The sequence below is a fragment of the Sapajus apella genome, unplaced genomic scaffold (genome assembly GCF_009761245.1).
Source record: "Sapajus apella isolate SASKATOON/1434 unplaced genomic scaffold, GSC_monkey_1.0 scaffold195, whole genome shotgun sequence".
NCBI classification, from domain to species: domain Eukaryota; kingdom Metazoa; phylum Chordata; class Mammalia; order Primates; family Cebidae; genus Sapajus; species Sapajus apella.
Genome location: NW_022437135.1, coordinates 1068971 through 1095947, shown reverse-complemented (window position 1 = coordinate 1095947; position 26977 = coordinate 1068971). Strand labels below are relative to the sequence as shown.

The window sequence follows — 26977 nt, the reverse complement described above, 5'->3', positions numbered from 1 at the left end:
GACTTTTAAATTTCTTTGTAGAGATGAGTCTTGCTTTGTTGCTCAGGCTGGTCTTGAACTCCTGGCCGAAAGTGATCCTCCTGCCTCAGCCTCCCAAAGTACTGGAATTAAAGGTGTGAGCCCACACCCAGCCTCAAAGCCCCTTTTTGGAAATAAATTTACCTGGGCCCAGCCACGCTCATTCGCCCAGGTACGGTCTGTGGCTGCTTCTGCTCTACAGGGCAGAGTTCAGTGGCTGCAGCAGACACTGTACAGACCACAAAGCCTGAAGAACTTTCTCTCCAGCCCTTTACAGAGGAAGGCTGCCAAACTCTGATCTCAGTAACAGGGAAATCAATGGCAGCCACTCAGTGGCAGAGATTGGGTGTCTAAGAGGATGCTCAGAATAAACAGGAGAGAAAGATGAAAAGCAGAACGAAGATTCCAAACGAGAGCTTCACCTAATCCATTACTTTTCAAATGACCGGGCCTATCTCTGTAGCTGAAAATCACCTGATGTAGCATTTCTGATGTACAACCTCAAAGCTCAGCTAAGAAACTTACAAAGTCTCTCTGCTTTAACTTCATCCAGCCTCTTTCTCTCCAGCTTCTCCTCTGTGCTCATTGGTTATAAACATATTTATTGATACTTACTAATGTAAGCCAAAGAAATATGAAAAAAGTAATCCTTCCCCCAAAAGAGTTCATAGTCTAATGTTATGGCAAGTTACGTAAGCAAACAATTTTAAAAACCAGTGGCCGGGCGCGGTGGCTCACGCCTTTAATCCCAGCACTTTGGGAGGCCGAGGCAGGTGCATCACAAGGTCAAGAGATTGAGACCATCCCGGTCAACATGGTGAAACCCTGTCTCTACTAAAAACACAGAAATTAGCTGGGCATGGTGGCACGCACCTGTAGTCCCAGCTACTCGGGAGGCTGAGGCAGGAGAATCGCTTGAACCCAGGAGGCAGAGGTTGCAGTGAGCTGAGATCCCGCCATTGCACTCCAGCCTGGGTAACGAGTGAAACTCCGTCTCAAAAATCAAATCAAATATGCCAGGCATGGTGGTGCATGCCTGTAGTCCCAGCTATTCAGGAGGCTGAGGTGGGAGGATCGCCTGTGCTCAGAGGTTCAAGGCTGCAGTGAGCTCCGAACACAGCACAGTGCTCCAGCCTGGGCAACAAAGCAAGAACCCATCTCTAAAAATAACATTTAAAGAAACAGTTGTGATCTTTGCTTTAATATTCCTGGAGTGTGACGTGTGAGACAAGTCGGGGAGCAGGGTGAGTGCCGAAGATGAGGCGGACCGTGAGCCATCAGCATGTCAATCACAGGGGGATCCACGGGCATTTCATGCAGCTCCAAGGACCCTATATGAGCTCATCGGGCTCCCATTATTCCAAGTACGTTTCTTACCAGTGGTAGTTAGGATTTCCGTAGGTACACTGGATGTCCTCCCAGGACACCTGGAAGCCGGAAACAAACGGGGTTAAGCAGCCATCAGCTGACACTGTGAGCACCCACAGAGGACAGGGGGCTAGAATGTGCCCCTCATCCTCCAGACAAGCCCACCCCTAGCAACTCCGCAGAGCCTGGAGTATCAGTGGCAAGATGTCATGTGCAATAAAGTCTTTCTAGGGCCTTTGTCCCTGTGTTTAAACCCGGTCATGCTTATCCCAGATCCTAACTTACACATTTCTAACTCTGCTTGCTCTCTAGACATTTCCCACAAAGCATGAAGCTGCAGGACACGAGCCTAGAGCACCAAAACCTTAGAAGTGGAGGGAAGTGAACAGAGGTGCAAACCACATGGGGACTCCAGGCCGAAAAAGTCTTGAACCCTCATAAAAGGCCCCACACCCAGACAGCGGGTCCACAATGTGTTGATCTCAGAGATCCATGCAGCCCAGGGCCAAGCATTTGTTAGAGGTGGCCCATCCTGGGCAGGAGGCGATTGTGGATGACGTTTCTCACCGAGCAAATATTGGAGTCATTGAAGCAGAACCATTTTCCGTCCACAGCATTCCGGATGTAGGCACAGTAATGACCGGAGTCCGCCATTCCCACGTGTGCAACCACAGCGAAGAGCTCATACTGCCCTCCAGGCTGGAAAGAGACGGGCACGAGACATTTCACCCACCACACAAACACGACGGCACCACACCTTCATACCTGCCCACCCTAGGGCCGTCTACGGGACTTCAGAATACTAGACAACAGTCCCACCCCATGGCCGGCGGGCACCTTCCAGGAGGGGCTTTCCTGAGTGCGGATCCTGAACTGCAAAGGCTCAGCAGCTTGGCAGAGCAGAGCACACGGGAGACGGAAGGCGGGAGGTCATGAGACAGCCCCCAAAGCCAGGCAAGATTAGAACCACCCCCGGGGAGGGGTGGGGGTCATCAGAACACAGTTCTGTTTCTCCACAAGCCCGGGAGTGTCCATAACCTGAGCCACCATACACAGCCAAAAAAGTCTTTGTAGGGGGAGGGGAGACAGAGGGCAAGGGCGTCACACGCAAAGCTGAGTCACCCACAGTGCAGGCTCCAGTTATCCCGTTTCCATGTGCGGACCTTGTGCGGGACTTTGTAAAATGCAATATCTGTACCTGATATTAGTTTACAAGAAATAAAAGGGTTAGAGGAACACAGTGAATGACACCAGCCGGGCAGTTCTAGCATATTTAAAAAGTCTTCAACCAAATCAACAGCAAGGAAAAGAAAAGCAACAGAAATCTAAAGGAAACTTAATCAAGAAAGGAAAGAAACTTAACCAAATGCAAGGGTAGGCATTGTTTGGATCTAGATTCAAACAAACCACATGGATTGTAGAATAGTCAGGATGTCTACACGTTGACCAGATATTTGATGCTATCAGGGATTGCCAGATGGACTTGATCATGTTTTGAGTGTTTATTTTTAAGGGACGCATAATGAAGTGTTTCCAGTACAGGGTTGGATGAAGAAAGAGTGTCGTTTATAGGAAGAGCAAGACCTGCCATGAGTTTTGTCATGGTCACAGCTGGGATGCACTGTCTAATTCTTCTCTAGACACTCTGGTATATATTTGCAATGTTCCGTAACAAAGCCTTTGTTGTTGCAAAGACAGAGTCTTGCTCTGTTGTCCAGCTGGGCTCAAACTGCTGGACTCAAGCAAGCCTCGTGGCCTCCCAAAGAGCTGGGATTACAGGCGTGACCCACCGCACCCAGCCAATAAAGTCTTCTTAAAGAGAAAAACAATTTTAAATATACTTCATCAGGCAGAATGTGCAGGTAGAAATATAAAGAACTAGAATGAAAGAAAAAGAGAATCCCGTGAAATGTGTATGGCCTAAGTACATAAAGACACCATGTTATAAGAGGAGCATTTTCTAAATGCCATGGTTCTAGAGCATAAAGAGCCAAACACACCAAAAAACAGAGGAGACCCTCCTAAAATAGACCCGCACGTATGGGGATACAAAATCTGCTGTGCAGCACTTCAAATCTATGGAGAAAAGATATTTGTATTTTTTCTTGTTTTGTTTGTAGAGACAGGATTTTGTGCTGTCGCCCAGGCTGGAGTACAGTGATAGGTCGCCGCCCACTGCAGCCTCAAACTCCTGGGCTCAATGATTCTCCCACCTTGGCCTCCTAAGTTGCTGGGACTACAGGTGTGTGCTACCATACCCAGCTCGTTTTTTTTTTTTTTTTTTTGAGATGGAGTCTTGTTCTGTAGCCCAGGCTGGAGTGCAGTGGTGCAATCTCGGCTCACTGCAACCTCTGCCTCCCAGGTCCCAGTTCAAGCAATTCTCTTACTTCAGCCTCCCAAGTAGCTGGGATTACAGGCATGAGCCATGATGCCCAGCTAATTTTTGTATTTTTTGGTAGAGATGGAGTTTCACCATGTTGACCAGTCTGGTCCTGAACTCCTGATCTTGTGATCTATCTGCCTCAGTCTCCCAAAGTGCTAGGATTACCAGCCAGTTAATTTTTTTTTTTTTTTTAGAGATGGGGTCTCACTATGTTGCCCAGGCAGGTCTCGAACTCCTGGGCTCAAGTGATCCTCCTGCCTCAGCCTTTCCAGGTGCCACATCGCCTGGCCTGGTGTCACTTTTTTTTTTTTTCTCTGAATCTCTCAATAAGTTATTGACTCAGGACAAGTGAATTAAACTTTACTCTGATTAAGTGTGGTCCAGTCACCTGGCCACTTTGTGATTATCCTCAAAGTGGGCACAAGCCATTTGAGTAAGAAAGTTTGGTTGGTACTAAGAACACAGAGTGACATGTTTGCCTATGCATTTCTATGTATTCCGTGTTATTTCCAAAGAAGCCTACTGAATTCGGGATTCCGTCCCTCAGTGCTGTGAGGCATATGAACACAAATCCAGTATTTAGAAAGAAGAAAGTCTTTCAGGCTGGGCAGTCACTGAGGAATGGGTGGCTTCTAGCAGACTGGGGATGAGGGAAGGGAAAACAGGAAAAACGTAGCATCTGGGGAGAGGCAGGATGGCGGAGTCAGAACATCCCACCTGCTCCTCAGCGTCACGGATCTCTCCCTGCATTGGAAGCACGTGGCTGAAATCCAGGCTCTGGGGGAAGTACAGGGAGTGGCAGACCTTTCTCGTCTGTGAATTCCTGATGGAGAATCGCATGAGGTGGATGGTCAGGGTCTGGGGCAAATGGGTCAGCTTCAAGACCTGAAAAAGCAAAATCACTCTGGAGATAAAGTCCACTTGGAAAATGGTCATGAAAGAAATATCAGGACCAGTGGCACGTTCATCCCAGAAAAGAGGACGCAGGGTGACATCGCGGAGTTCAAGGCTCCCATTCGCTGAATCTGCTGAGCTCCTCTGAGAATAATGCAAAATGTGGCTATTCTACATCACGGGGTCCCCACAAGAGGCACAAGGGCACAGGGCTCTGTACAGGTGCCAGGACCCAGGGAGCCACGGCGTCTGCTCCAGGGAGCTTGTCTCACCCATAGGGAAATGCCCTGCCGGCTGCTCTCAGGCCTTCTCCTCTGGTCCCTCTCAGTGATGTGACCTGAGAAGCCACATCCATGGCTCTAGAGATCAGAACCACGGGATCCCAGATACTAGCCAGACCCAGATTCCCTTTCTCACCCACCACGAGGTCCCCTCAGGGCCTCTGACAATTCTATCAGGAAATCCAGAGGGGGCAACCCCAGACTAGTGAAGGGCAGTTGACCCCTGGAGATCATGGGGTTGGACTGTGTGGGTCCAGTGAATACACAAATAGTTTTAAATAAATACAGTCTGCCCTCCCCCATAAGCACGAGTTCCACATCTGCAACCAAACGCTCATCAAAAATACAATACTCCAGATGCACAACCACATAGATCGGGGACCGACTTTTCCTATACGTGGGTTCCGCAGGGCTGACTGGGGGACTTGAGCGTGTGTGGATTTTGGTAAACGCAGGTGTCCTAGAACCAACACGCTGTGTGCACCGAGGGACAGCTGAGTCTGATTTAGGGAATCAGTACCTGTTTCCCACGAGTCTTCTTCCCACAGTTGTCACAGAAGCACGTGCTTTTGCTCGATAACTCCCTGGGCTGGAAGAAGAAGTGCAGGGCGTCCTCCTGCCCCACCCAAGAGAACAGGGAAGAGGCAGCGTTGGCATTTCCCACCTCAAGTACTGTACTCATCTGTTCTCACGCCGCTGTGACGAAATAGCTGAGACTGGGTAATTTCTAAGAAAAAAGGCTTGATTGGCTCATGGCTCTGCAGGCTGACAGGAAGCATGGTGGCATCTGCTTCCGGGGAGGCCGCAGGAAGCCCCAATCATGGCGGAGCGCCAAGCAGGAGCAGGCATCTTACACGGGAGGAGCAGGTGCAAGAGAGCAAGTGGGGAGCTGGTGTGCAGTGGCACGATCTCAGCTCACTGCAACCTCCACCTCCCGGGTTCAAGCGATTTTCCTGACTCAGCCTCCCAAGTAGCTGGGACTGCAGGCCATATCACCATGCCCGGCTAATTTTTTCTATTTTTAGTAGAGACAGGGTTTTACCATGTCGGCCAGGCTGGACTCGAACTCCTGACCTAAGGTGACCCGCCCGCCTCAGCCTCCCAAAGTGCTGGGATTACAGGTATGAGCCACTGCGCCCAGCCTGGCTGCATACTTTTAAATATCTCATAAGAACTCACTGTCACAAAGATAGTACCATGGGGGATGGTGCCAAACCATGAGAAACCCTTCCCCATGACCCCATCTCCTCCCATCAGGCCCTACTGCCAACATTGGGGATTAACACTGAACATGAGAGAGATTTTTGGGCAGTGACACAGACCCCCAATTGTACCAGGTACAGCCTCCCCACACTTTGCAGCTGAGGGGTTCAGCTTTTCTTCTGATTCCCTTCATATCCCTCTTAATGCCTGGCCTGGTGTGGTCCACTTGGCAGGATCTCAAAGGTCACCTCCTGACTGGAGGAATGAAGCAGGAGGGGGCTCCTGTTAGGCCAGCAGTATGAGGGAAGAGGAGGTAGGAGGGAAAGAGATTTTTGCCAAAACAAAGGAGAAATTGGCAGAGCCACGAAAATGAAATAAGCAACTCCTCAGAAACCAGTGCTAGATCCCAGAGGCAGGAGGAACTGGCAACACTGTGCTGTGTGCTGATATGGTTTCAGTGTTTGTACTCCCCAAATGCCAGCTTGGAACTGAATCCCCAGTGTGGCTGGATGGACAGGTGGGGCCTTTGAGAGACGATTGAGGGGGGCACATTGGCTCACGCCGGTAATTCCAGCACTTTGGGAGGCCGAGGCAGGCAGATCACTTAAGTCAGGAGTTTGAGATAAGCCCGGCCAACGTGGTGAAACCCCGCCCTTACTAAAAATACAAAAATTAGCCAGGCGTGGTGGCAGGCACCTGTAATCCCAGCTACTTGGGAGACTGAGGCAGGACAATCGCTTGAACCCGGGAGGTAGAGACTGCAATGAGCCGAGATCACGCCACTGCACTCCAGCCCCGGAGACAGAGGAGGACTCTGTCTCCAAAAAAATAGAGGGAGGTCACTGGGTCATGAGGGCACAGCCCTCATGAATGAATTAATCCACTCATGGATTAATGGGTTAATGGTTATCCTGGGAGTGGGACGGGGCTTCATATGCAGAGGAAGAGAGACTTGAGCTGGCACATTAGCACGCTCGGCCCCCTCGCCATGTGATGCCCCGCACCGCCTCGCCTCGGGACCAGCCAGCAGGCCCTCACCAGGTGCAGCCCCTCAACCTTGACTTCCCAGCCTCCAGAAGTGTAAGAAATACATTACCTACTCTCAGACACTGAGTTATGACAACAGACGATGGATTAACACATACGGGAGCAGCAAATACCAGGAGAATCCCCTTACCAAGGTCTTCAGGGGCTTCGAGTCCACATCGAAAAGAGAAAGTGGGAGGGTCAGCATGCTGCTGTTTCTGCTTCTCTCCACGGCACAGTTGAGGCAGATCAAAGAGTCCTTCATCCGGATCATATACAAGGCCTGCAGCCTCCCCACCTGCAAGACGGAGGAGAGAGGTGAGACAGAAGCACCACCGGAAGCCAGGCCAGGCCAACTGCCAGAGGTTGGAGCCAAGAGACAGAAGCTGCAGAAACAGTAGCCACTAATGCTCTCTGTCCTACTCACAAAGGTGAAAAATAATCCCAGGAACAAGATTACGAAACTGTGATAAGCATTTTATGTGGATTCACTCTTTCCGTCTACACACTCCAGGGACAACAGCCGAATGAGTTAAATGAGCAGCATCTCGAGCTTCCAGGCGCCCTGGTCCCAGGTTCTTACCAAGTCCACATCAGCGATCTGGTCCTTAATCAGGTTCCAGATTTTGAGGTAGAGTTGGGCAGCATCATGCTGGACAAACACTGGCCACAGAGAAAAGGAACAGCCCATTAGTGAGTCTTCAGGGTCGCTTCTTATGCCCTGGTACCTAGATGCACACACTCACTCACCGCTTTGTCTATTCCTAGCCCCCCACCCCACCGAAAGGCTAAGTTGGCACTACATATGAAGTGATCAATAAACAAACAGTAAGTTTGGTATTGATTTTTGAGAACACCTCTTCAAACCTGAGCACCAGTGCCAGGTGTAGTGGCTCACGCCTATAATCCCAACGCTTCTGGAAGCAAAGGCGGGAGGATAGCTTGAACTCAGGAGTTTGAGACCAGCCTGGGCAACAGAGCAAGATTCTGTCTCTATAAAAAATTTAAAAAATTAGTTGAGTGTGGTGGTGCATGCCTGTCGTCGGAGCTACTTGGGAGGCTGAGGCAGGAGGATCACTTGAGCCCAGGATGTTGAAGCTACAGTGAGCTGTGATTACACCACTGCACTCAGCCTGGGGAATGAATGTTCACAGGGGACTTTGAACAGCACTGATATATTCCTGGGGATCTAGAAGGCCATGCACATGCCCAGGTAAGACCCAAGAGGGCTCCCATCTTTCCCCTCTGGCTGACTGCAAGGCCACGTGCAAGAAAGCAGTGAAGGCGAATACAGAATTATAAACCGTCTGCGCTTTGAAAGTGTGCCCTAACAGACACACAGAGCCCCTTCGCAAATACTGGAAGACTCAGTGGTTCAGGCATTTAAGGAAAACTGTGACCACTTATTAACTGACCATGAAAGTAACAAAATGGAGCAGTCGGTGGCTACACACTACAGGAATGTAGATGTAACAGAATTAGTTCAGGGAAGTCGTCACTGAATGATGATCCACAACAACAAGAACAATAACAACACAGCAGCAACAACAAACCCTGGCGTGGGGGTCTCTGGTGTCGTGCTGCCACCTTACATTATCTATAATGTTCATGTTCCAACAGAAGTGACATACAGTGAAAACAGAAATGTATGGCCACACACAGGAAAACAGCAATCGGTAGAACTTTTCACAGCGAAGCCCTAGATGCCGGCCTTACTAAACAAAGACTTTAGCTGTTACAATATGTCAGAGAACTAAAGAAAACCAGGCATGGGGGCTCACGCCGGTAATCCCAGCACTTTGGGAAGCCGAGGCAGGCAGATCACCTGAGGTCAGGAGTTCGATACCAGCCTGGCCAACATGGTGAAACCCCGTCTCTTAAAAAAAAAAAAAAAAAAAGAACTAAAGAAAACCATGTCAAAAGAAGTAAAAGAAAGTACAAAAATGCTGTCTCACCAAATAAAGAGTATCAATAAAGAAAAAACAATAAAAAAAGAACCAAGCAGAAATTCTTGAGTTGAGGAGTACAATAATTGAAATGAAACATTTACTAGAGGGAATTAATAGCAGATTAGAGCTGGTAAGAGAAAGAATCCATCAACTTGGAGACAGGTTGACTGAGGCTATCCAGGCTGAGCATGGAAGGAAAACTGAACGTAGCGCCCACGCAGCTGAAAAGCTGGTTCGCTGCTCACCGCGTGCAGAGTTCAACTAACTCTGATACAAAAAAAAGTGGAATACAAAAGAGTTTTATACAAAAACACGCGTTTATTCTGGAGCCAGCTTGGGGAAGGAGCACGATGCATCCCGCCTTTTTCACGTGCCATTTCTCCTTTGGAGGAGAAAGGGACATTTTCATAAGGCGTGTTGTGGGGGAGGGGGAGTGAGCAATGGCAATTATCGCGTACCTGGCAGCTGAGTTGGCACCTTCCTGGGCAGAAGTAAACTAAAAGTGGCCGAGTAAGCACGCTTTCTCCGTGTCTTCCTAGTGGGTGAAAGGTAAACCCCTGAGGGGTTTCGAGGCCACTCTCCCCCCACCCCCCCAGGGGAACGTTCCCTGGTGGGAATGCTTCGGGCTGCAAATCTGCCAAGTCTCAGGAAAGATCAGCTGGAAGAAGGGGCCCTGTTCTCAAACCTCAATCGACCTATCCCCAAGTTTACAGATTCTTTTGCCCTGCAGGGAATGTCTGGTGAGGGGGAGGTAAAAGGTGATATTTACATTTCTAAAGGGCGAACAGGAAACACAGGGATTGGGAGGGTGGGGAGCGAAGAGGAGAAGTGAAAAGACAGTAACAAGAAGAAAAATAAGCTGTCTTAGAAAATGGGAGTACTCAGTTACACCCAGGTGGGTTCCCTAGTGAATGACGGGGTCTACCAAACACTTACGAGAAAAATTATACCAATTCCCTACAATCTCTTCCAGAAGACAGAAGCAGAGAGAACACTTCCTAACTCCTTCTCTGAGGCCAGCATGATCCTAATACCAAGACCACACAGATAAGGAAAAAAACCTAGAAACCAGTATCTCTCACGAACATAAATGCAGAAGTCCTCAAGAAAATATCAGTGGATCAAATTCAGTAAAAACAATCAGAGGGTGACATAAGCGAGATGGCAGAAGAGGGGGCTCCTGGTGCTCTCTTCACCTGTGGACACTCAGAAAAACTCCCACCTGCACACAGATCAACTCGCTCTGAAAGAAGCCCAGAGACTAGCTGAGAGTCCTGCAATGGGGCAATGGGGAAAACACCCCCACGGAGAGGAGCTGGAACAGCTGAGACACACTCACCGCAAGCCGCACCCTCGACACAGCACCTACGATGAGGAAGGAACCCCGACTCCCACCTTTCTCCTGAAGAGTGAAGGGTTTGGACCCCACAGAGCCCCGGCTTTTGCAGTTCCCACTCAAGGGTTTGGCTGCTAGGTCACCTAGCCCCAGGAGTGGACATGGGTCAGCGGTCATGAATCCTCTGCAACCACCGAGGGCACAGAGGCAGTTTTAAATGGGCACGTGAGCACTTCCAGCAGCTAAGCCCCTGTGCTCAGCACAGAGCGAACAGGCAGAAATGCCAGGCTCCCAATTTCTCCCTGCAAGGGTAGGTCTGTGGGCTCTCCCAGCTGCTGCCCGAGGGATGGGCTTCTATTAATAACTAGCCGGCACCTGCAGCCAATGAGGCAGGTAAACAGTACATTTCCAGGAGTCCGGACAGGCATGTGGGCAAGGCCCATGCCTTCTCCCAGCCCCTGCTCCAGGATAAAATCAGGTCTCTAACATCACACATTGAGCATACATTTAGCCCTCTCAAATGAAGGACTAGCTCCTCATTCACCCAGCTTTGGGAGTTGACGAGGCTCTGTATTTGTGAGTCCCACAAGCACACAGGGAGCAAAGAACAGGTTTGAGACGGGCATGCACGCACGTCCAGTGCTAACCCCCCAGACCCAGTGCAGCATGAACAGGCAGAAATGCCCGGCTCCCACTTTCTTCCTAGAAGGCGTCTGTCTGCACACGTGCAGCTGCTGCGCTGGGGTCTCCATGCATCTGGGAGCTGACAGAGCAGGAAACCAGCACTCCTCTGAGACCCTGAACGGGTAGGTGAGCACTTCCACAGCTGCTCCTACTGGTTTGCTCCACAGATAGCGCCAAGCTTCCAACTAACCTGTCCGTCTCTAAGCAGGCAGGAGTCAGCATTTGCTAGGCTCCTGGGGTGACAGAGCAAAGCAACGCATCCAAGGACTGTGCACTTTCAACGGGAGTGCAGGCACTCGCCACAGATCGTCTGTCCAGCTTACCACAGAGCCAGTGGGGGATAAACTCCTGCTCCCAGCTTTTCTGGGGATAGAATAAACTGAAACACACGTGTAACACCCCAATGTCTCCAGCTGCATCTCAACGGGCTGGCTTCTGTCTCCTCTGTCTGAGGCACTGTCAGGACTTGACACATTCTAATCTCCTGAGGGCTGCTGAGAACATGGATGGCAGTTTGGACAAGCACAAAGGGTCCAGAGGCGCTCCGAGTCTCTGGCAGGGCTACTTGGTAAGTTCGTCTCCTCTACAAGGCCAGTGGGACAAGACTGGGAGAGGTATTTTTCTTACGTAATGTGCAGAAATAACAGAATCAAGAATAATGAAGAAACAGAGAAATATGTTCCTAGCCAAAGAACAAGATAAATCTCCAGAAAATGCCCCCAGTGAAATGAAGATAAGGGACTTACTTTATAGACTATTCAAAATAATGATCATGAAGACGCTTACCAGGTCCAGAAGAGCAAAGCATGAATAAAGTAAGAATTTCAGCAAAGAGACAGAAAAAAGTTCAAAGTACCAAACAGAAAGAATAGAGCTGGAGAATACAATCACTGAAATACGAGTCCACTAAAGAAGCTCAACAGGCTAAATCAAGCGGAAGAAAGGATTCGCAAACTAGAAGACAGGCCACTGGAAATCATTCAGAGAGGCAAAAATAAAAATGAATGAAAAGAAGTGGAGATATCTTCAGAGACTTAGGAGACATCAAGCAGACCAAAATAGGCATTATCCGAGTGCCAGAAGGAGGAGAGTGAGAAGAGACAGAAAGCTTATCCAAGGAAGTAACAGTCACGGGGGGCAGACTGACATTTCAGTCAACGGCAGACCACAGCAGCACAGTGGCCATAGCATACAGCTGAGGTGTTTCGTACGCTGCCCCATCTGGGTTAGTGAAGTCCACTCCATGATGTTCACACAACGACAAAATCACCTACTGATGCCTTTTTCAGAACGTAGCTCTGTTGTTAAGCAACACATAACTGTAATGACTGAAAACTTCCCAACCCAGGGAAGGAAATAGAAATCTACATCCAGGAAGCCCAAAGGACACCCTAAGACTGATCTCAGGCAGCCCACACCAAGCCACATCATAAGCAGTTTCAAAAGTTAAAGACAAAGACTTCTGAAAGCAGAAAGAGAAAAGCAATGTGTTATACCCAAGGGAAAACCCTAAGTATGGGATTTCTTTTGAGAGTGAGGAAAATGTGATGAACATAGATTGTGATGATGGAGGCATGTCTCTGTGAACACACTACAAACCTCTGAATTGTATGTTTTTAAATGGATGGATTTTACAGTATGTGATGCACATCTCAATATAGCTATCTAAAAAAAACACCTAACCTACTTATGAATTATTTTGCAGAACATTCTGTCTTTTATTCCTTTATTCTGTTTTCCTGCCATTCCTTAACTATGGCTGATTAAGCTTGGAGGAGATGCCTTCGCTACTCCACTGAGAAGCAGAAAAAGGGTGATATGGAAATAAAATGTCCATAAATAATATCAATTCTGCACCTCCAAAAATGTGTGCCTCTTACACAAATGTCTCTATCATCCGAGAGGTCCAGGCTACCTAACTTGCTTCTTGTTGCTTCATTGGTGTTAGCTCCTCTCCTCTATCTGTCTGTAAGCTTCCCACGCCCTTCAGATCAGGAGGGTGTCTTACGGGGCACGTTGTACTTCTGCAGGCAGTAGGCCAGCTCCAGGGGCCGCACTGCTTTCTGCCGGCTGTCCTGCATCTTCTCCAACAGCAGAAGCAGCTGGAAAGGGACACTTCTCCTCTGCTCGTCAGCTCCCCTGGGCACTGTGATCCTGCCACACAAGAATGGCCAGAAACCTCCTTACGCGTAGTTCTTGAAGCTAGGTGCACGCTGGAATTGCTTGGGAAAAGTTTTTAATCTCCCTATCCAGGCCACTCCCATACAAATTACACCAGAATTCTGGGGGGTGGGGCCCAGTTATTAGAATGTTTCAGTTCCCCAGATTATTTCAATGGGTGGCCAAGGTTGAGAAGCACCACGTGAGTGAATCTGCTGTACAGGGGACCCTCTGGAGAGGGGGATCAGCACGACTGCTGCCTCGGCCCTCTGCACCCTGCCCAAGGTCCTGGCTCCACATCTCAGGCAAGCAGCAAAGCGTCCAGCCTAAAGCTCTCCAAACTGCAGAGGCACATGCTGGGGTAGGTCCAGGGAAGAAAGGGCGGCAGGAAGCTCTGTCCGTGTGGTTTGGCAATGATTCATTTAATTACAGGCACTACCTGGATGGGACAAAGGAGAGAGCATGGGGCAGGAAAGGACAGAGATCGAGAGAGAGAGAGAGAGAGAGAGCGCATTGGTGAGAGAGAGAGAGACAGAGCATTGTGTGAGTGTGGGGGAAGGGAGGGGTGTTCTGCCCACTGACTCCTTCCCAATGTCAAGGTCAGTCTAGTTCCAACTCTCTCTTTTAACCAAGTCAGTGGCCGTCAATCCTGGCTGCACTTTAAAATCACCCAAGGGGTGCTTTTAAAAAGTACCCATACCTGGGCCCCACCCCAGACCAACCTAAGAAGTTTTAGAAATAATGTGTAGTCCAGAATATGCAGAAACAGATCTTCCCTCTGCCCACTTTTGAGAGACCTCAAAAAGTCCAAGTCACTGTGAATAACTAGACATATTAAATATGAATTAATACACATGCTTACCAGCCTGAAGAAGAGTCTTACCTCTTCAATATCCTGGTGAAGTCCACGTTCATCACAAACACCTGAATTAAGGAGTTAAGGCAGCAGGTCTGTCCAATGTTGTGTAAACCAACCAGGCCTACAAGGGGAAGAGGAAAAAATGCTGAGGGCAAGCCCTGGGTAAAGAAGTTGACAAGGCTGGGCGTGGTGGCTCACGCCTGTAATCCCAGCACTTTGGGAGGCCAAGGCAGTCGGATCACCTGAGGTCAGGAGTTCGAGACCAGCCTGGCCAATATAGTGAAAACACCGTCTCTACTAAAAATACAAAAATCAGCTGGGCGTCAAGGCAGGTGCCTGTAATCCCAGCTTGAACCTGGCAGGCGGAGGTTACAGTGAGCCAAGATCATGCCACTGCACTCTAGACTGGGCGACACAGCAACACCCCATCTCAAAAAAGAAAAAAAAAAAAAGGTTCAGTAACAAGAAGTCTTAACAGCCCATTAGATAAAGTGAGATGTCACTAAAAATGTAAATTATTCACTGCCAAATCAGTAGAGCAAGCAGTTGTTGGCGGAGAAAAAGAAAGAAACATTAGAGAAAGCATGGCTGAGAATTATGGGCTCCCCTGATTCATACTGTTCTCCTCAGAGCTGAGTCCAAATGTGAATCTGCGGGGCTCACGGACAAGAGGAACTCCCCAGTCTGTCTCTGTCGGACTCCAGTGGAGAGGTCCCTGCCCAGTCCGCACCACTGGGAGGCAGGAGATCAGGAGGCAGCTGTGGGGCAGCTTCGCCTAATCCAATCTCACCCTGAGAGGCTGACAGGCAGAAGGAACTTACAAGAATAGGAGAAAAACAAAAGGCAACATTTCTCTGAACCCTAGCACCCAACCTCCCCTCTTCCAACCCAACCTTACCCTCTGCAGACCCCACAAGGTGGGCAATTTAGGAGGGAGGAAGTACCACTAATCTCAGGCTTCTTGGGGAAAGGGCTTTGGCTTATGACATAGGGCAATTAAAAAGTAAAAATCTGGGGCTGCAGGTGAGTACAGATTTCTGCTTCTGGGACAAAGGTACCTCAGCAGTAAAGATGGGAACTAACGAACTGCCACTAGACGCCCAGCACTGGCTGAAAGCAGCTTCCACAGATGAGCCCATTTAACCCCCCCAGCAACCCATGTGCTTGCTACCATCATTATCCCCACTTTGTTTTTGTTTTTGAGAGATAGGTTTTCACCATAGCCCAGGCTGTATCCCCGTCTAAAAGAAGCAGAAATTCAGGCCCAAGAAAGCAGGTGCCATCAGCCACGAAGCTCTGCTGCTTCAGCGCACAGGGGGTGAGGCAAGCATTGACATGCAGTCAGGGCCGAGCGTGATGGCTCACGCCTGTAATCCAAGCACTTTGGAGGCCAAGGCGGGTGGATCATCTGAGGTCGGGAGTTCAAGGCCAGCCTAAGCAACATGGTGAAACCCCCATCTTAAAAAATAATAATAATAAAGAAATAAAGACATGCAGTTGGGAAGAGAATGGGAGGCGTCTAATCACCATGAGGGTATTCCCAGGCCCCAGGACGTGCTCCGGGCTGCTCTCCCTTCCTCTTCATGTTGCTGTCTGCTTCCTTCTTTCCAACAGGATCTGCTGGGGACCACGGAGACTCAGCCAGGTTTGACTGACAGCTTTGTCCCAGGAGCCCAAACGCTTTGCCCATTCGTGATCACTCCAAAACCCCAGGCCGCAGCTGCCGGGCCGATGTTCAGGACGGCACCACCTCACTTCCAGGAAGAGCTCATGGGAGCGGGCCAGGCACAATGGGATCGCTGCGAAAACACAACGCGGGTAGGTAAGGATTCGAGAAGGGGGAATGTGTATGTATTCATGTAATCCGTTCTGATGCCGAAGGGCCAGGTCTTAGCGGGGGGTAACTGTCTGGGGAGGTTGACGCATAGAGCTCTAGACTGGAAATGACAGCGAGGCTACACATCCACTACCCTGGGTCCCACGCGTTTCCATTCATTCTTCCTCAGAATGGACTGCCAAACTCTAACCCGGAACACCCTCTTGGGAAGGACAGGGAAGCCCGCATGAGACTTTGCTTTGCAGCCCAGGATCAGGCCCACTTCAGGAAAAGCCAGCACCGAGCAGAAACTCAGCCCCTGATGCCAGGCTCGCACCCACAGAGGAAGCCTCTGCACCCGCCCCACACCGGAAGGGAAACTGCGGCCCTGCAGGACAGACTTGTCTTCGGGCCACATCACTGCCGTCCGGCTGCAGCAGTCACAGGCCTCAGGACCTCAGCTCCAGGCAGGCGGTGGCACCCGCAGGCCTCAGGCACTGGGCTGGTATCACGGCAGTGGACTCTGGGTGTGACCCAGTATTGTGTCAGCCTCAGTGGCCGTAGGGTTACCCGAGTACCCCTACCCCAACCGCAGCACAGCAGCGAGAAGAGAGACTGTTTGGTGGAGGAAGAGGTAAGCGGAGGACTTTGCCTGGGAACCCAGTACTAGGTTCACTACAGTAAAATCCAGTACCGGGCAGAGCCTCAGCTCCCTGACACTAGACCAGTACCCACAGGCAGATCTCACCCCACCCTAGTGCCAGATGAGAACACGCACCCAGGCGACAGGGACTGGGGATCTGGCCCACATCACCACCTACCAGCTACAGTGACCTTGGGTGCTGAATAAACCTCAGCAACAGCAGGCAAGCCATCGCAGCCATGGGCCTTGGGCGAGCCCAGTGCTGTGCGGGTCTCAGCAGCCATGGCCTTCAGGCGTGACCCGGGCTGTGTCCGTCCCAGAGACCAGAGAATTCCAACCGCAGTGATCCCGGACTTAGGGCACGCCCTGGCACTACAACAGCTGATGCAGTCATGGGCTTAGGGTCCTGAGCAATCCGCCTCTCCTTAATCTCGGACAGGTTTACTGATGACAGAAGAGCCCAGACAAAGCCGGATGATGGAGACTGCCTTCAGTACCTATGTCAATGCACAGACCTTGGCACACAGCCCTCAGAATCAAGATCAGTAAGAGAAACATGACATCGCTAAATGAACAAGTTAGGGTTCCAGTGACTAACTGCAGAGATTCAGAGCTGAGGCTGGCATGGTGGCTCATGCCTGTAACCCCAGCACTTTGGAAGGCCAAGGCGGAAGGATCACTTGAGCCCAGGAGTTCAAGATCAGCCCAGGCAACATAGTAAGATCCCATCTCTACAAAAAAAAAAAAAAAAAAAAAATCAAAATCACTTTAGATGGGCATAGTGGTGCATGCCTGTGGTCCCAAAATGCTCAGGAGACCACTTGAGGCCAGGAGTTGAAGGCCACAGTGAACAATGTTTGTGCCACTGCACTCCAGCCTGGGCAACAGAATGAGACCTTGTATCTAAATAAATAAATAAATAAGATGGAATAAAATAAAATATAATATGGGTAACATCTAAGCACTATTTCTTATAAAAGGTGAAAGCCTTTATATGTACTGTCTTATTTATCCTTACACAGCCATATGAATTAATTACTGTTATATACCCATTTGACAGATGAGAAAACTGAGATAGAAAGAAGTGAGTGCCTTTCCCAAGGTCACACAACTGGCAAGTGACAGGCCAGATGTGGACAAGCGGGACCGGGTTTACGTCCAGCTGCCATGCTGCTCGAGTGAGAAATCAGCTCAGGACCGATCATTGGTGGGAATGTAAATGAGTGGAGCCATGATAGAAAACAGTATGGAGACTCTTTAAAAACCTAGAAATAGTTCTGTCATCTGATTCAGTAATCCCACTGCTGAATATGCAAAGGAAAGGGAATCAGTATGTTGAAGACATATCTGCACTCTCATGTTTATTGCGGCCCTGCTCATAATAGCTGACATAGGGAATCAACCTAAGTGTCTATCTAAAAGACGAATGGATAAAAAAATGTGGACTACATATATACAATGGAATGTGATTTAGCCACTAAAAGAGAATGAAATCTGTCACTCACATCAACATGGATGAGCCTGGAGAACATTACGTTAAGTGAAATAAACTAGGCGCAGAAGGATAAACGCCACACGTTCACACTCACATGTGAAAACTACAAACGCTTATCTCCTAGAAACAGAGAATAGAGAGCCAGCCACAGTGGCTCACACCCGTAATCCCAGCACTTTGGTTGGCTGAGACAGGAGGATAGCTTGAAGCCAGGAGTTCAAGACCAATCTAGGCAACATAGCAAGACCCTGTTTCTAAAAATAAAAATAAAATTAGTCTGGCATGGAGGCATGTACCTGTAGCCCCAGCAACTTGGGAGACTGAGGCAGGAGGATCAGTTGAGCCCAGGAGTTTGAGGCCACAGTGAGTCATGATCGTACCACAGCACTCCAGCCTAGAAACAGAGTAAGACCCTGTCTCTCTTTTTTTTTCTTTTTTGAAACGGAGTTTCACTCTTTTTGCCCAGGCTGGAGTGCAATGGTGTGATCTCAGGTCACTGAAATCTCCACCTCCTGGGTTCAAGTGATTGTCCTGCCTCAGCCTCCCGTGTAGCTGGGATTACAGGTGCACACCACCACACCCAGCTAATTGTGTATTTTTAGGAGAGACGGAGTTTCACCAAGTTGTCGAGGCTGGTCTTGAACTCCTGACCTCAAGTGATCCACTCACATCAGCCTCCCAAAGTGCTGGGATTACAGGCATGAGCCACCGCTCCCAGCCTGACCCTGTCTCTTAAAAAAGCATTCATCGTGACCAGCCTGGCCAACATGGTGAAACCCTGTCTCTACTAAAACTACAAAAAATGAGCCAGGCATGGTGTCGGGAACCTGTAGTCCCAGCTAGCTGGGAGACTGAGGCAGGAGAATTGCTTGAATCTGGGAGGAGGAGGTTGCAGTGAGCTGGTATCAGGCCACTGCACTCCAGCCTGGGAGACAGAGAGAGACTCTGTCTCAAAAAAAAAAAAAAAAAAAAATCAAAAGACCAACAAAACAAAAAGTTGGTTTTTTGAAAAGATAAACAAAATTGAAAACTCTTTAGTTAAACTAAGAAGAGAAAAAGACTCAAATAAATAAAATCAGAGGCAAAAAGGAGACATTACAGCTGATACCACAGAGGTACAAAGAATTATTAGAGGCCAGGCGTGGTGGCTCATGCCTGTTATCCCAGCACTTTGGGAGGCCCAGGTGGGTGGATCACCTGAGGTCAGGAGTTCAAGACCAGTCTTGCCAACATGGTGAAACCCCATCTTTAGTAAAAATCCAAAAATTAGCTGGGCATGGTGGCGCACACCCGTAATCCCAGCCTCTCGGGAGGCTGAGGCAAGAGAATTACTAGAACTCAGGAGGCGGAGGTTGCACTGAGCCGAGATAGCACCATTGCACTCCAGCCTAGGCAACGAGAGTAAAACTCCATCTCGAAAAACAAAATAAAACAAAAAACAGCCAAATCAGGGCAGTTAGCATCTCTGTCGCCTCACACATGTATTATTGATTTGTGGTAAGAACATTCAAAACTCTCTTCTAGCTATTGAAATAGACAGTATTGTTAACTACAGCCTCTGACAGAACACCTGCCCTTTTTCCTCCTAACTGTTACAGTGGTGGCACATGCCTGTGGTCCCAGCTACTTGGGAGGCTGAGGCAAGAGAATCACTTGAACCCGGAAGGCAGAGGTTGCAGTGAGCCAAGATCACACCACTCCACTCCAGTCTGGGCGACAGAGAGAGACTCCATTTCAAAAAAAACCAGAAAAAAAAAAAAAAAACAGGCCAGGCTTGGTGGCTGACTCTAGTAATCCCAGCACTTTGGGAGGCCGAGGCAGGTGGATCACTGAGGTCGGGAGTTTGAGACCAGCCTGGCCAACACAGTGGAACCCCAGCTCTACTAAAAATAAAAATAAAAAATTAGCCAGGCATGCTAATGCATGCTTGTAAACCCAGGTACTTGGAAGGCTGAAGCAGGAGAATCACTTGAACCCAGGAGGTGGAGGTTGCAGTGAGCTGAGATCGCCCCACCGCACTCCAGCCTAGGCGACAGAGTGAGATTCCATCTCAAAAAAAAAAAAGGAGGCCAGACGTGGTGGCTCACACCTGTAATCCAAGCACTTTGGAGGCCAAGGCGGGCGGATCACCTGAGGTCCGGAATTAAAAACCAGCCTGACCAACATGGTGAAACTCCATCTTTAAAAAAAAAAAAAAAAAGGATTGTTAGAAACTATGATGATATTATGAACAACCAAATGCCAAACAACTGGAAAACCTAAAGGAAATGAATAAATTCCTGGACACACAGAATCTATTCAGATCGCACCACGAAGAAACAGAAAACCTGTGTTAGGAGACTGTGGCAGTAATTAAAAAGTCTCCCAGCAAAAAAGCTCAGGACCTGATTGTTTTACTGCTGAATTCGACCACACATTTAAAGAACTAATACCAATTCTATTCAAACTTTTCCAAATAATTGAAGAGGGGAGAACATTTTCAAACTCGTAAGGCCAGCATTACTCTGATACCAAAACCAGACAAGTAAATGATGAAAAAAGAAAACTACAGGCCAGTATCCCTGATGAACATAGACAGGAAAATCCTCAACAAAGTACTAGCAAACCAAATTCCACAACTACATCATTCATCATGACCGAGTGATATTCATTATAGGCATTGAGGACAGTTCAACATAAGCAGTTCTGCCTGTCTTCCAGAGTGTGCTGTGTCTAAACCTTGCTGCTGCTGCCGCCGCCTTCCATCCAGGCCAGCTGCTCCTTCTTGAAATGTACTTTATCTTCCTCCGATAAAATGCTTCTTGACCCTTGTGCCTCTTGGCTGCATTCTTTCTTCCAAGAAAACAAGAACTGAGGACCCTGCCCTCTCCCAGTAACACGACTAAGGAAAACAGTATGCAGGTCCCTTGAAAAACCAAAAGTAGATATACCATATGATCCAGCAATCTCACGGCTGGATTTATACCCCAAAGGAAGGAAATCGGGGTATCCAAGGGGTATGTGCACTTTCATGTTTACTGCAGCGTTATTCACAATAGCCAAGATATAGAATCAACCTAAATGTCCATCAAAGGTGAACGGATAAAGAAACTGTGGCATAGGCCGGGCGCGGTGACCCACACCTGTAATCCCAGCACTTTGGGAGGCCAAGGTGGGTGGATCACCTGAGGTCAGGAGCTGGACACCAGCCTGACCAACATGGCAAAACACTGTCTCTGCTAAAAATACAAAATTAGCCAGGCATGGTGGCACATGCCTGTAATTCCAGCTACTTGGGAGGCTGAGGCAAGAGAACGGCTTGAACCTGGAAGGCAGAGGTTACTATGAGCCAAATTAGTGACTGCACTCCAGCCTGGGCGACAAGTTTGAAACTCCATCTCAAAAAAAAAAAAAAAGAAAGAAAAGAAAAGAAACTATTGGCCGGGCGCGGTGGCTCACACCTGTAATCCCACTACTTTCGGAGGCTGAGTCAGGCGGATCACAAGGTCAAGAGATCGAGACCATCCTGGCCAACATGGTGAAACCCCATTCGTCTCTATCAAAAAAAAAAAAAAACAGCCAGGCGTGGTGGGGCGCGCCTGTAGTCCCAGCTACTCAGGAGGCTGAGGCAGGAAAACCGCTTGAACCCGGGAGGCGGAGGTTGCAGTGAGCCAAGATGATGCCACTGTACTCCAGCCTGGTGACAGAGTGAGACTCTGTCTCAAAAAAAAAAAAAAAAAGAAGAAAGAAAGAAGAAAAAGAAAAACTGGTAGGTATACACAGTGGAATGTTATTCAGCCATAAAAAATAGCAACATTCTGCCACTTGTAGCAATATCGATGGAACTGGAGGACAGGATGTTAAATGAAATAAACCAGGCACAGAAAGGCAAAGACCACATGTTCCCACTCACAGGTAGGAGCTAAATTCATGGATTACATAAAGGAAGAGAGTAAACAGTGCTTAGCAGAGGCTGGGGAGGGCTGGAGAAGTGGGACAGGGAGAGACTGTTCAACGTATACAAAGTTACAATTAGGAGGAAACAGTGCAGGTGTTCCATTAGAAATATACAATCATGTATATTTCAAAATACCTAGAAGAGAGTTGAGTATTCTTACCACAGATAAGTAATAAAGTGTGGGCTGATAGATATGCTAACTGCCCTGATTTTAGCTGTTTTCTTTATTTATTTTGTTTTATTTTGTTAAGATGGAGTTTCACTCTTGTAGCCCAGGCTGGGGTGCAATGGTGTGATCTTGGCTCAGTGCAACCTCTGCCTCCCAGGTTCCAGTGATTCTCCTGCCTCAGCCTGCCAAGTAGCTAGAATTACAGGTGCCTGCCTCCACGCCCAGCTAATTTTTGTATTTTTAGTAGAGATACGGTTTTACCACGTTGGCCAGGCTGGTCTCGAACTCCTGACGTCAGGTGATCCACCTCGCCCAGCCGATTTGGCTGTTACATAATGTATGCATGCATCAAAGCATCCCTCTCTACACCAGAAAGATGTGCAATTATTATGTATCTATTAAAAACAAACAACAAGAATTTGGATCTAACCAAGTTTTTAAGAAGGATGTAGATAAATAGGATCATTTACATACTCTTAGGAAAGGAGTGTAAAATAAGACAATTGCTTGGAAAACTATTTGCCATTGTCTTAATAAGTTGTACATTCACTCAATTTCAACTCAAAACATCCAGGAGAGATTCTTGTGCAGGTCCTGGAGACCTTTATAACAATGTGCATAGCAGCACCGACTGTGACAGGAAAAACCTGCAAAGAACTCAGGTGCTCAACCGGATGGGCAGAGCACTGGTGTCTAAGCCGTAAGACATTCACACAATGGGGAGGCCACTCACTCACTCAGCAGGGAAAATCGGGTAAGGACGGCACACGTCAGGACATAGCAAGTCTCAGAAACAACACTGACTCAAAAAGGCCATTCTCCAAAGACAATAGATAACATTATTTCTTTTTATAGATTAAAACTCAAGGGAATGGAACATGATGTTTTTTATGCATCAATGTATGTGTGTGAGATGAAACCCCTTAAATAGATCATGAAAGTCGCAAAGCCAGGCAATTTCCGCTGAGGGGAAGGCCGAGGATGAGGCAGACGGCTCATCACCACAAGGAATGTTCTAGTTTGGGGGTGAAGGAGTTTTGTAAGTGTTCGTGTTATTATTAATCAATTCATGAACGAACTGGACCTTGGAATCAAGGCCAGTGGTTGGAGGAAAAGAGCCATGGGCCTGAGGGAACCATTCTCACTGCACAGGGCACAGGCAGAGCCAATGTGATAGGTAGTAGATCCGAATCACAAACCACTTCACAACGTTCCCCCAGCAACACGCGTTTTGATTGACCCTTAAAAGGCAAAGACCCTTCCTAAAGTTCAGACAGGCAAAATCTGCTAGTGAGAACCGCAAAAGCCAAGCCAGCTTAGGTAGTGCAGACATCGCCCTCTAGTGAAATATGTGAGGAATACCCAGGTAGAAATAAGCTGAAGAAAGCCCCCAGAGTACCAAGTATATTAAAATGAGCACGCACTAAACAGCAAACAATAAAAGACATAATATGCAAACCACAAGTCATATGGATAGATCCGTGTTCCCATCTCTGGACGGGTCACCTACCACATACATTCTAAACACTGTATAGAGACAAATTTTTCAGATTAAAAAAAGCATGAAAGCCCCAAAGTGTGGCTTCGACATCATTATTCAGCAAGATCTGCTCTGTGGCTTCACCGCTGGTCTCCGCCTTTGAAAGGTCAATTACAAACCAAATGCTCACTCAGTGTCATTTCTCGGATGTCTGCACTCGCGAATGGTCAAGTGATCACTTCGGTCACCACTGCATCGAACCAGTAGAGCAAAGAGGGAGGTCACTTGAATTAACTGTTAATATTGAGCGTCCACTAGCAAATATTCTACACATACCTTGGGAAATCTCATATGTTTTATATTTTGAGATATAAAAGCATAATTTTTACTGAAAAAGTATGAAGCTGCAATAATGAATGCTTTAGGTCATTAATGTTATGTTTAAGACATTTTAAAAAGAAGAAATTCAAAATTTATATATATAAAAGACAATAAATTTGCTAATTAGTTTAGGAAGAATATTCTATTTGGGTTAACAACTATCAATTAAATTTAAAAAACAATTCATGGCAGAATAACAGTTAAGATAATATCAGTTCTATGTTTTGTAAAATTCTTCGGTACATTCGTATTCATAATGTTAAAATAAATAATCTTTTCAGAATTGCATTTGAGTTTTAATTATTAAATTACAATTAAGCCATGAGTCTTCCAAGAAAAAAAAAATCTTAGCTTGCACAATTCTTCACATCTTGTGAAGATGAACTAAAAGCAGAATGTTGACTTTACCACATCAAATTATCATAAGATAGAAAAATTCCAGACGTATGTACTACAAAATCAACAAGAAATGATCATTCAGTTTGGATATACTAGAACAATTTAAAAGCTGGAAAAAAGGAAGAAAAGTTTTAGAGAAAAGCAAGGGACCCAAAACAGTTTGATCTCACCAATCAAACTTCAGAAATCACAGTCTACACCCATGAGTCTAACATATCCACTCTATCGTGGTCTGTCCACTGACAGGGGCTGAACACTGCTGTCCAAACGACGGCTTGAGGTGACCACAATTCAACAGTGGAGGATGAAACGCTCAACTTTCGAGAGCTGACCGAGGTACGAATAGCAGAGTAGAGTCTCTTTTAAGCCTAACAGCATGAGGAATTAACGATGAACTCTGTGAGGATTCTCTGCTGGAATGAAGAAATATTTAGAGACTGGAAAGCCACTTTTTAAAATGTCATCGCCATACAATTTTCATCAACAGTGGAACAAAGGAGATGAAGGCTATGAAAGGGTTAAAAACAGCCAACAGACCAGGCACAGTGGCTCGCAACTGTAATCCCAGAACTTTGGGAGGCCAAGGCAGGAGGATTACTTGAGCCTAGGAGTTCAAGACCAGCCTGGGCAACATAGTGAGACCTCATGTCTTATAAATTTAAAAAAAAAGCCAGGCTTGGTGGCTCATGCCTGTAATCCCAGTACTTTGGGAGGCCAAGGTGGGTAGACAACAAGGTCAGGAGTTCAATACCAGCCTGACCAACATCGTGAACGCCCCGTCTCTACTAAAAACACAAAAATTAGCCGGGCGTGGTGGTGGCACCTGTAATCCTGCTACTCAGGAGGCTGCGGCAGGAGAATAGCTTGAATCTAGGAGGTGGAGGTTGCAGTGGACTGAAATCACACCATTGCACTTCAGCCTGGGCAACAAGAGCGAAACTCTGTCTCAAAAATAATGAATGAAATGAATGAATGAATGAATGAATTTTTTTTAAATAGCAAACAGCCAGGCATGGTGGCTTATGCCTATAATCCTAGCATTTTGGGAGGCTGAGGTGGGAGGATCGAGCCAGGAGTTCCAGAGCAGCCTGCCAATGTGGCAAAACCCCATCTCAAAAAAAAAAAAAAAAAAAAAAAAAGAAAAGAAAATATACAGTCGGAGGCTTCATGAGCACGTGGCCTGTGTTGTGGCCCAGAGCCCTGGATCAGAAGAGTCCCTGGCTTCCTTTTGTCCTCTCCTGTTCCCTACCTGAAATTCTTAATTTTTTAGCCAAAGGTTCTGTGTTATTTTGCGATGGGACCCACAAACTATGCATGTTGTTCTGTGGACAGTGATTTGTTCACATTCCTCAGCTCAGTGTTCAGGAAGCCATCATGGCACGGCAGAAGACAAGAAATCTTGGCCAAAGAAAACAAGCCAGTTTCATCATCCTTCATCAGTCAAGAGCACACACCTGACAGCAAAGAGCCTCGTCAGGTACTTTCACAAGATGTTCAAACACTATGGAATAGCAGCCATCATATGCTTAAAAAATGACTTGAACAATAACCACCACAAAAGTCTTAATTCTATAGTTTGCAGAACTTAGCAGTCCCTGTGATCTACGAACCCAGATCCACCAGAACTTATTGAGGAAGTAAATGAACCAAAAGCCATCTTGAGAATCCAAATGTTTCTCGTGAGATACCTGCCATAGAGACCCTCCTAGCCTTCAGTTCCAGTGGAGACGCTGAAATTGAAGTGCATTTAAGGAAAACGGAGAGGCAGATGGCCTCAACGGTGACTAAATCTTAACACCCAGCCCTTTAGTGTTCTGTGAAAAGGAGCCAAAATGTAGGCAGATACCATACCTATAGAAATGTAGGCTCATGTAAAATTTTTTCTGAATACCTGGTAATTTTCAGTGTGTTTTCACAACTAAGGGATGCTAAAAGTGTGATTATCTTAAAGAGAGGGGGGTCCCAAATCTTTTTTTTTTTTTTCTTTTTTGAAACAGATTCTCACTCTGTTGCCAGGTGCCAGGCTGGGGTGCAGTGGCGCGATCCCGGCTCACTGCAACCTCCGCCTCCCAGGTTCAAGCAATTCTCCTGGCTCAGCTTCCCGAGCAGCTGGGACTACAGGTGCACACCACCACGCCCGGCTAATTTTTGTATTTTTAATGGAGATGAGGTTTCACCACGTTGGCCAGGATGGTCTCGATCTCTTGACTTCGTGATCCACCCTCCTCGGCCATCCCAAATCTTATTCTGTTTTGCTACAGCATTGGGAACCACCTAACACGTTGCTACTTCAAAGGCAGGTCGTGGGACCAGAAGCATCGGTATTATCTAGAAGCTTGTTAAAAAGGCAAGCTATTCGGCCCCACTGCGGACCTACTGACCTGGCGTGAGAGGAGAGAGAGAGAAATCAACTAGGCAGGAAGTTAGGGCAAGGGTCCTCGGTAGGATTCCCTTCTAACAAAAAGCAGCCCAAGAGGCCATTTCTCTTTTAGCAAA

The 26977-nt window shown here is 47.6% G+C and overlaps 1 protein-coding gene across 2 annotated transcripts in view; it reads right to left on the bottom strand.

Moving 5' to 3' along the window:
• Positions 1 to 26977, bottom strand: part of USP18 (ubiquitin specific peptidase 18) — a 39718-nt gene that overhangs the window by 1725 nt on the left and 11016 nt on the right. The window contains exons 2-10 of one of the 2 annotated variants that reach the window (XM_032269577.1): positions 15689 to 15960; positions 14186 to 14282; positions 13151 to 13296; positions 7757 to 7836; positions 7325 to 7471; positions 5465 to 5560; positions 4487 to 4654; positions 1954 to 2085; positions 1396 to 1445 (exon numbers count right to left, since the gene is read on the bottom strand). In XM_032269577.1, the coding sequence (XP_032125468.1) occupies positions 1396 to 1445; positions 1954 to 2085; positions 4487 to 4654; positions 5465 to 5560; positions 7325 to 7471; positions 7757 to 7836; positions 13151 to 13296; positions 14186 to 14282; positions 15689 to 15851 (1079 nt within the window). In that variant the 5' untranslated portion in view covers positions 15852 to 15960. The remainder of the gene's footprint in view (positions 1 to 1395; positions 1446 to 1953; positions 2086 to 4486; positions 4655 to 5464; positions 5561 to 7324; positions 7472 to 7756; positions 7837 to 13150; positions 13297 to 14185; positions 14283 to 15688; positions 15961 to 26977) is intronic. The other variant, XM_032269576.1, reaches the window with a different exon arrangement.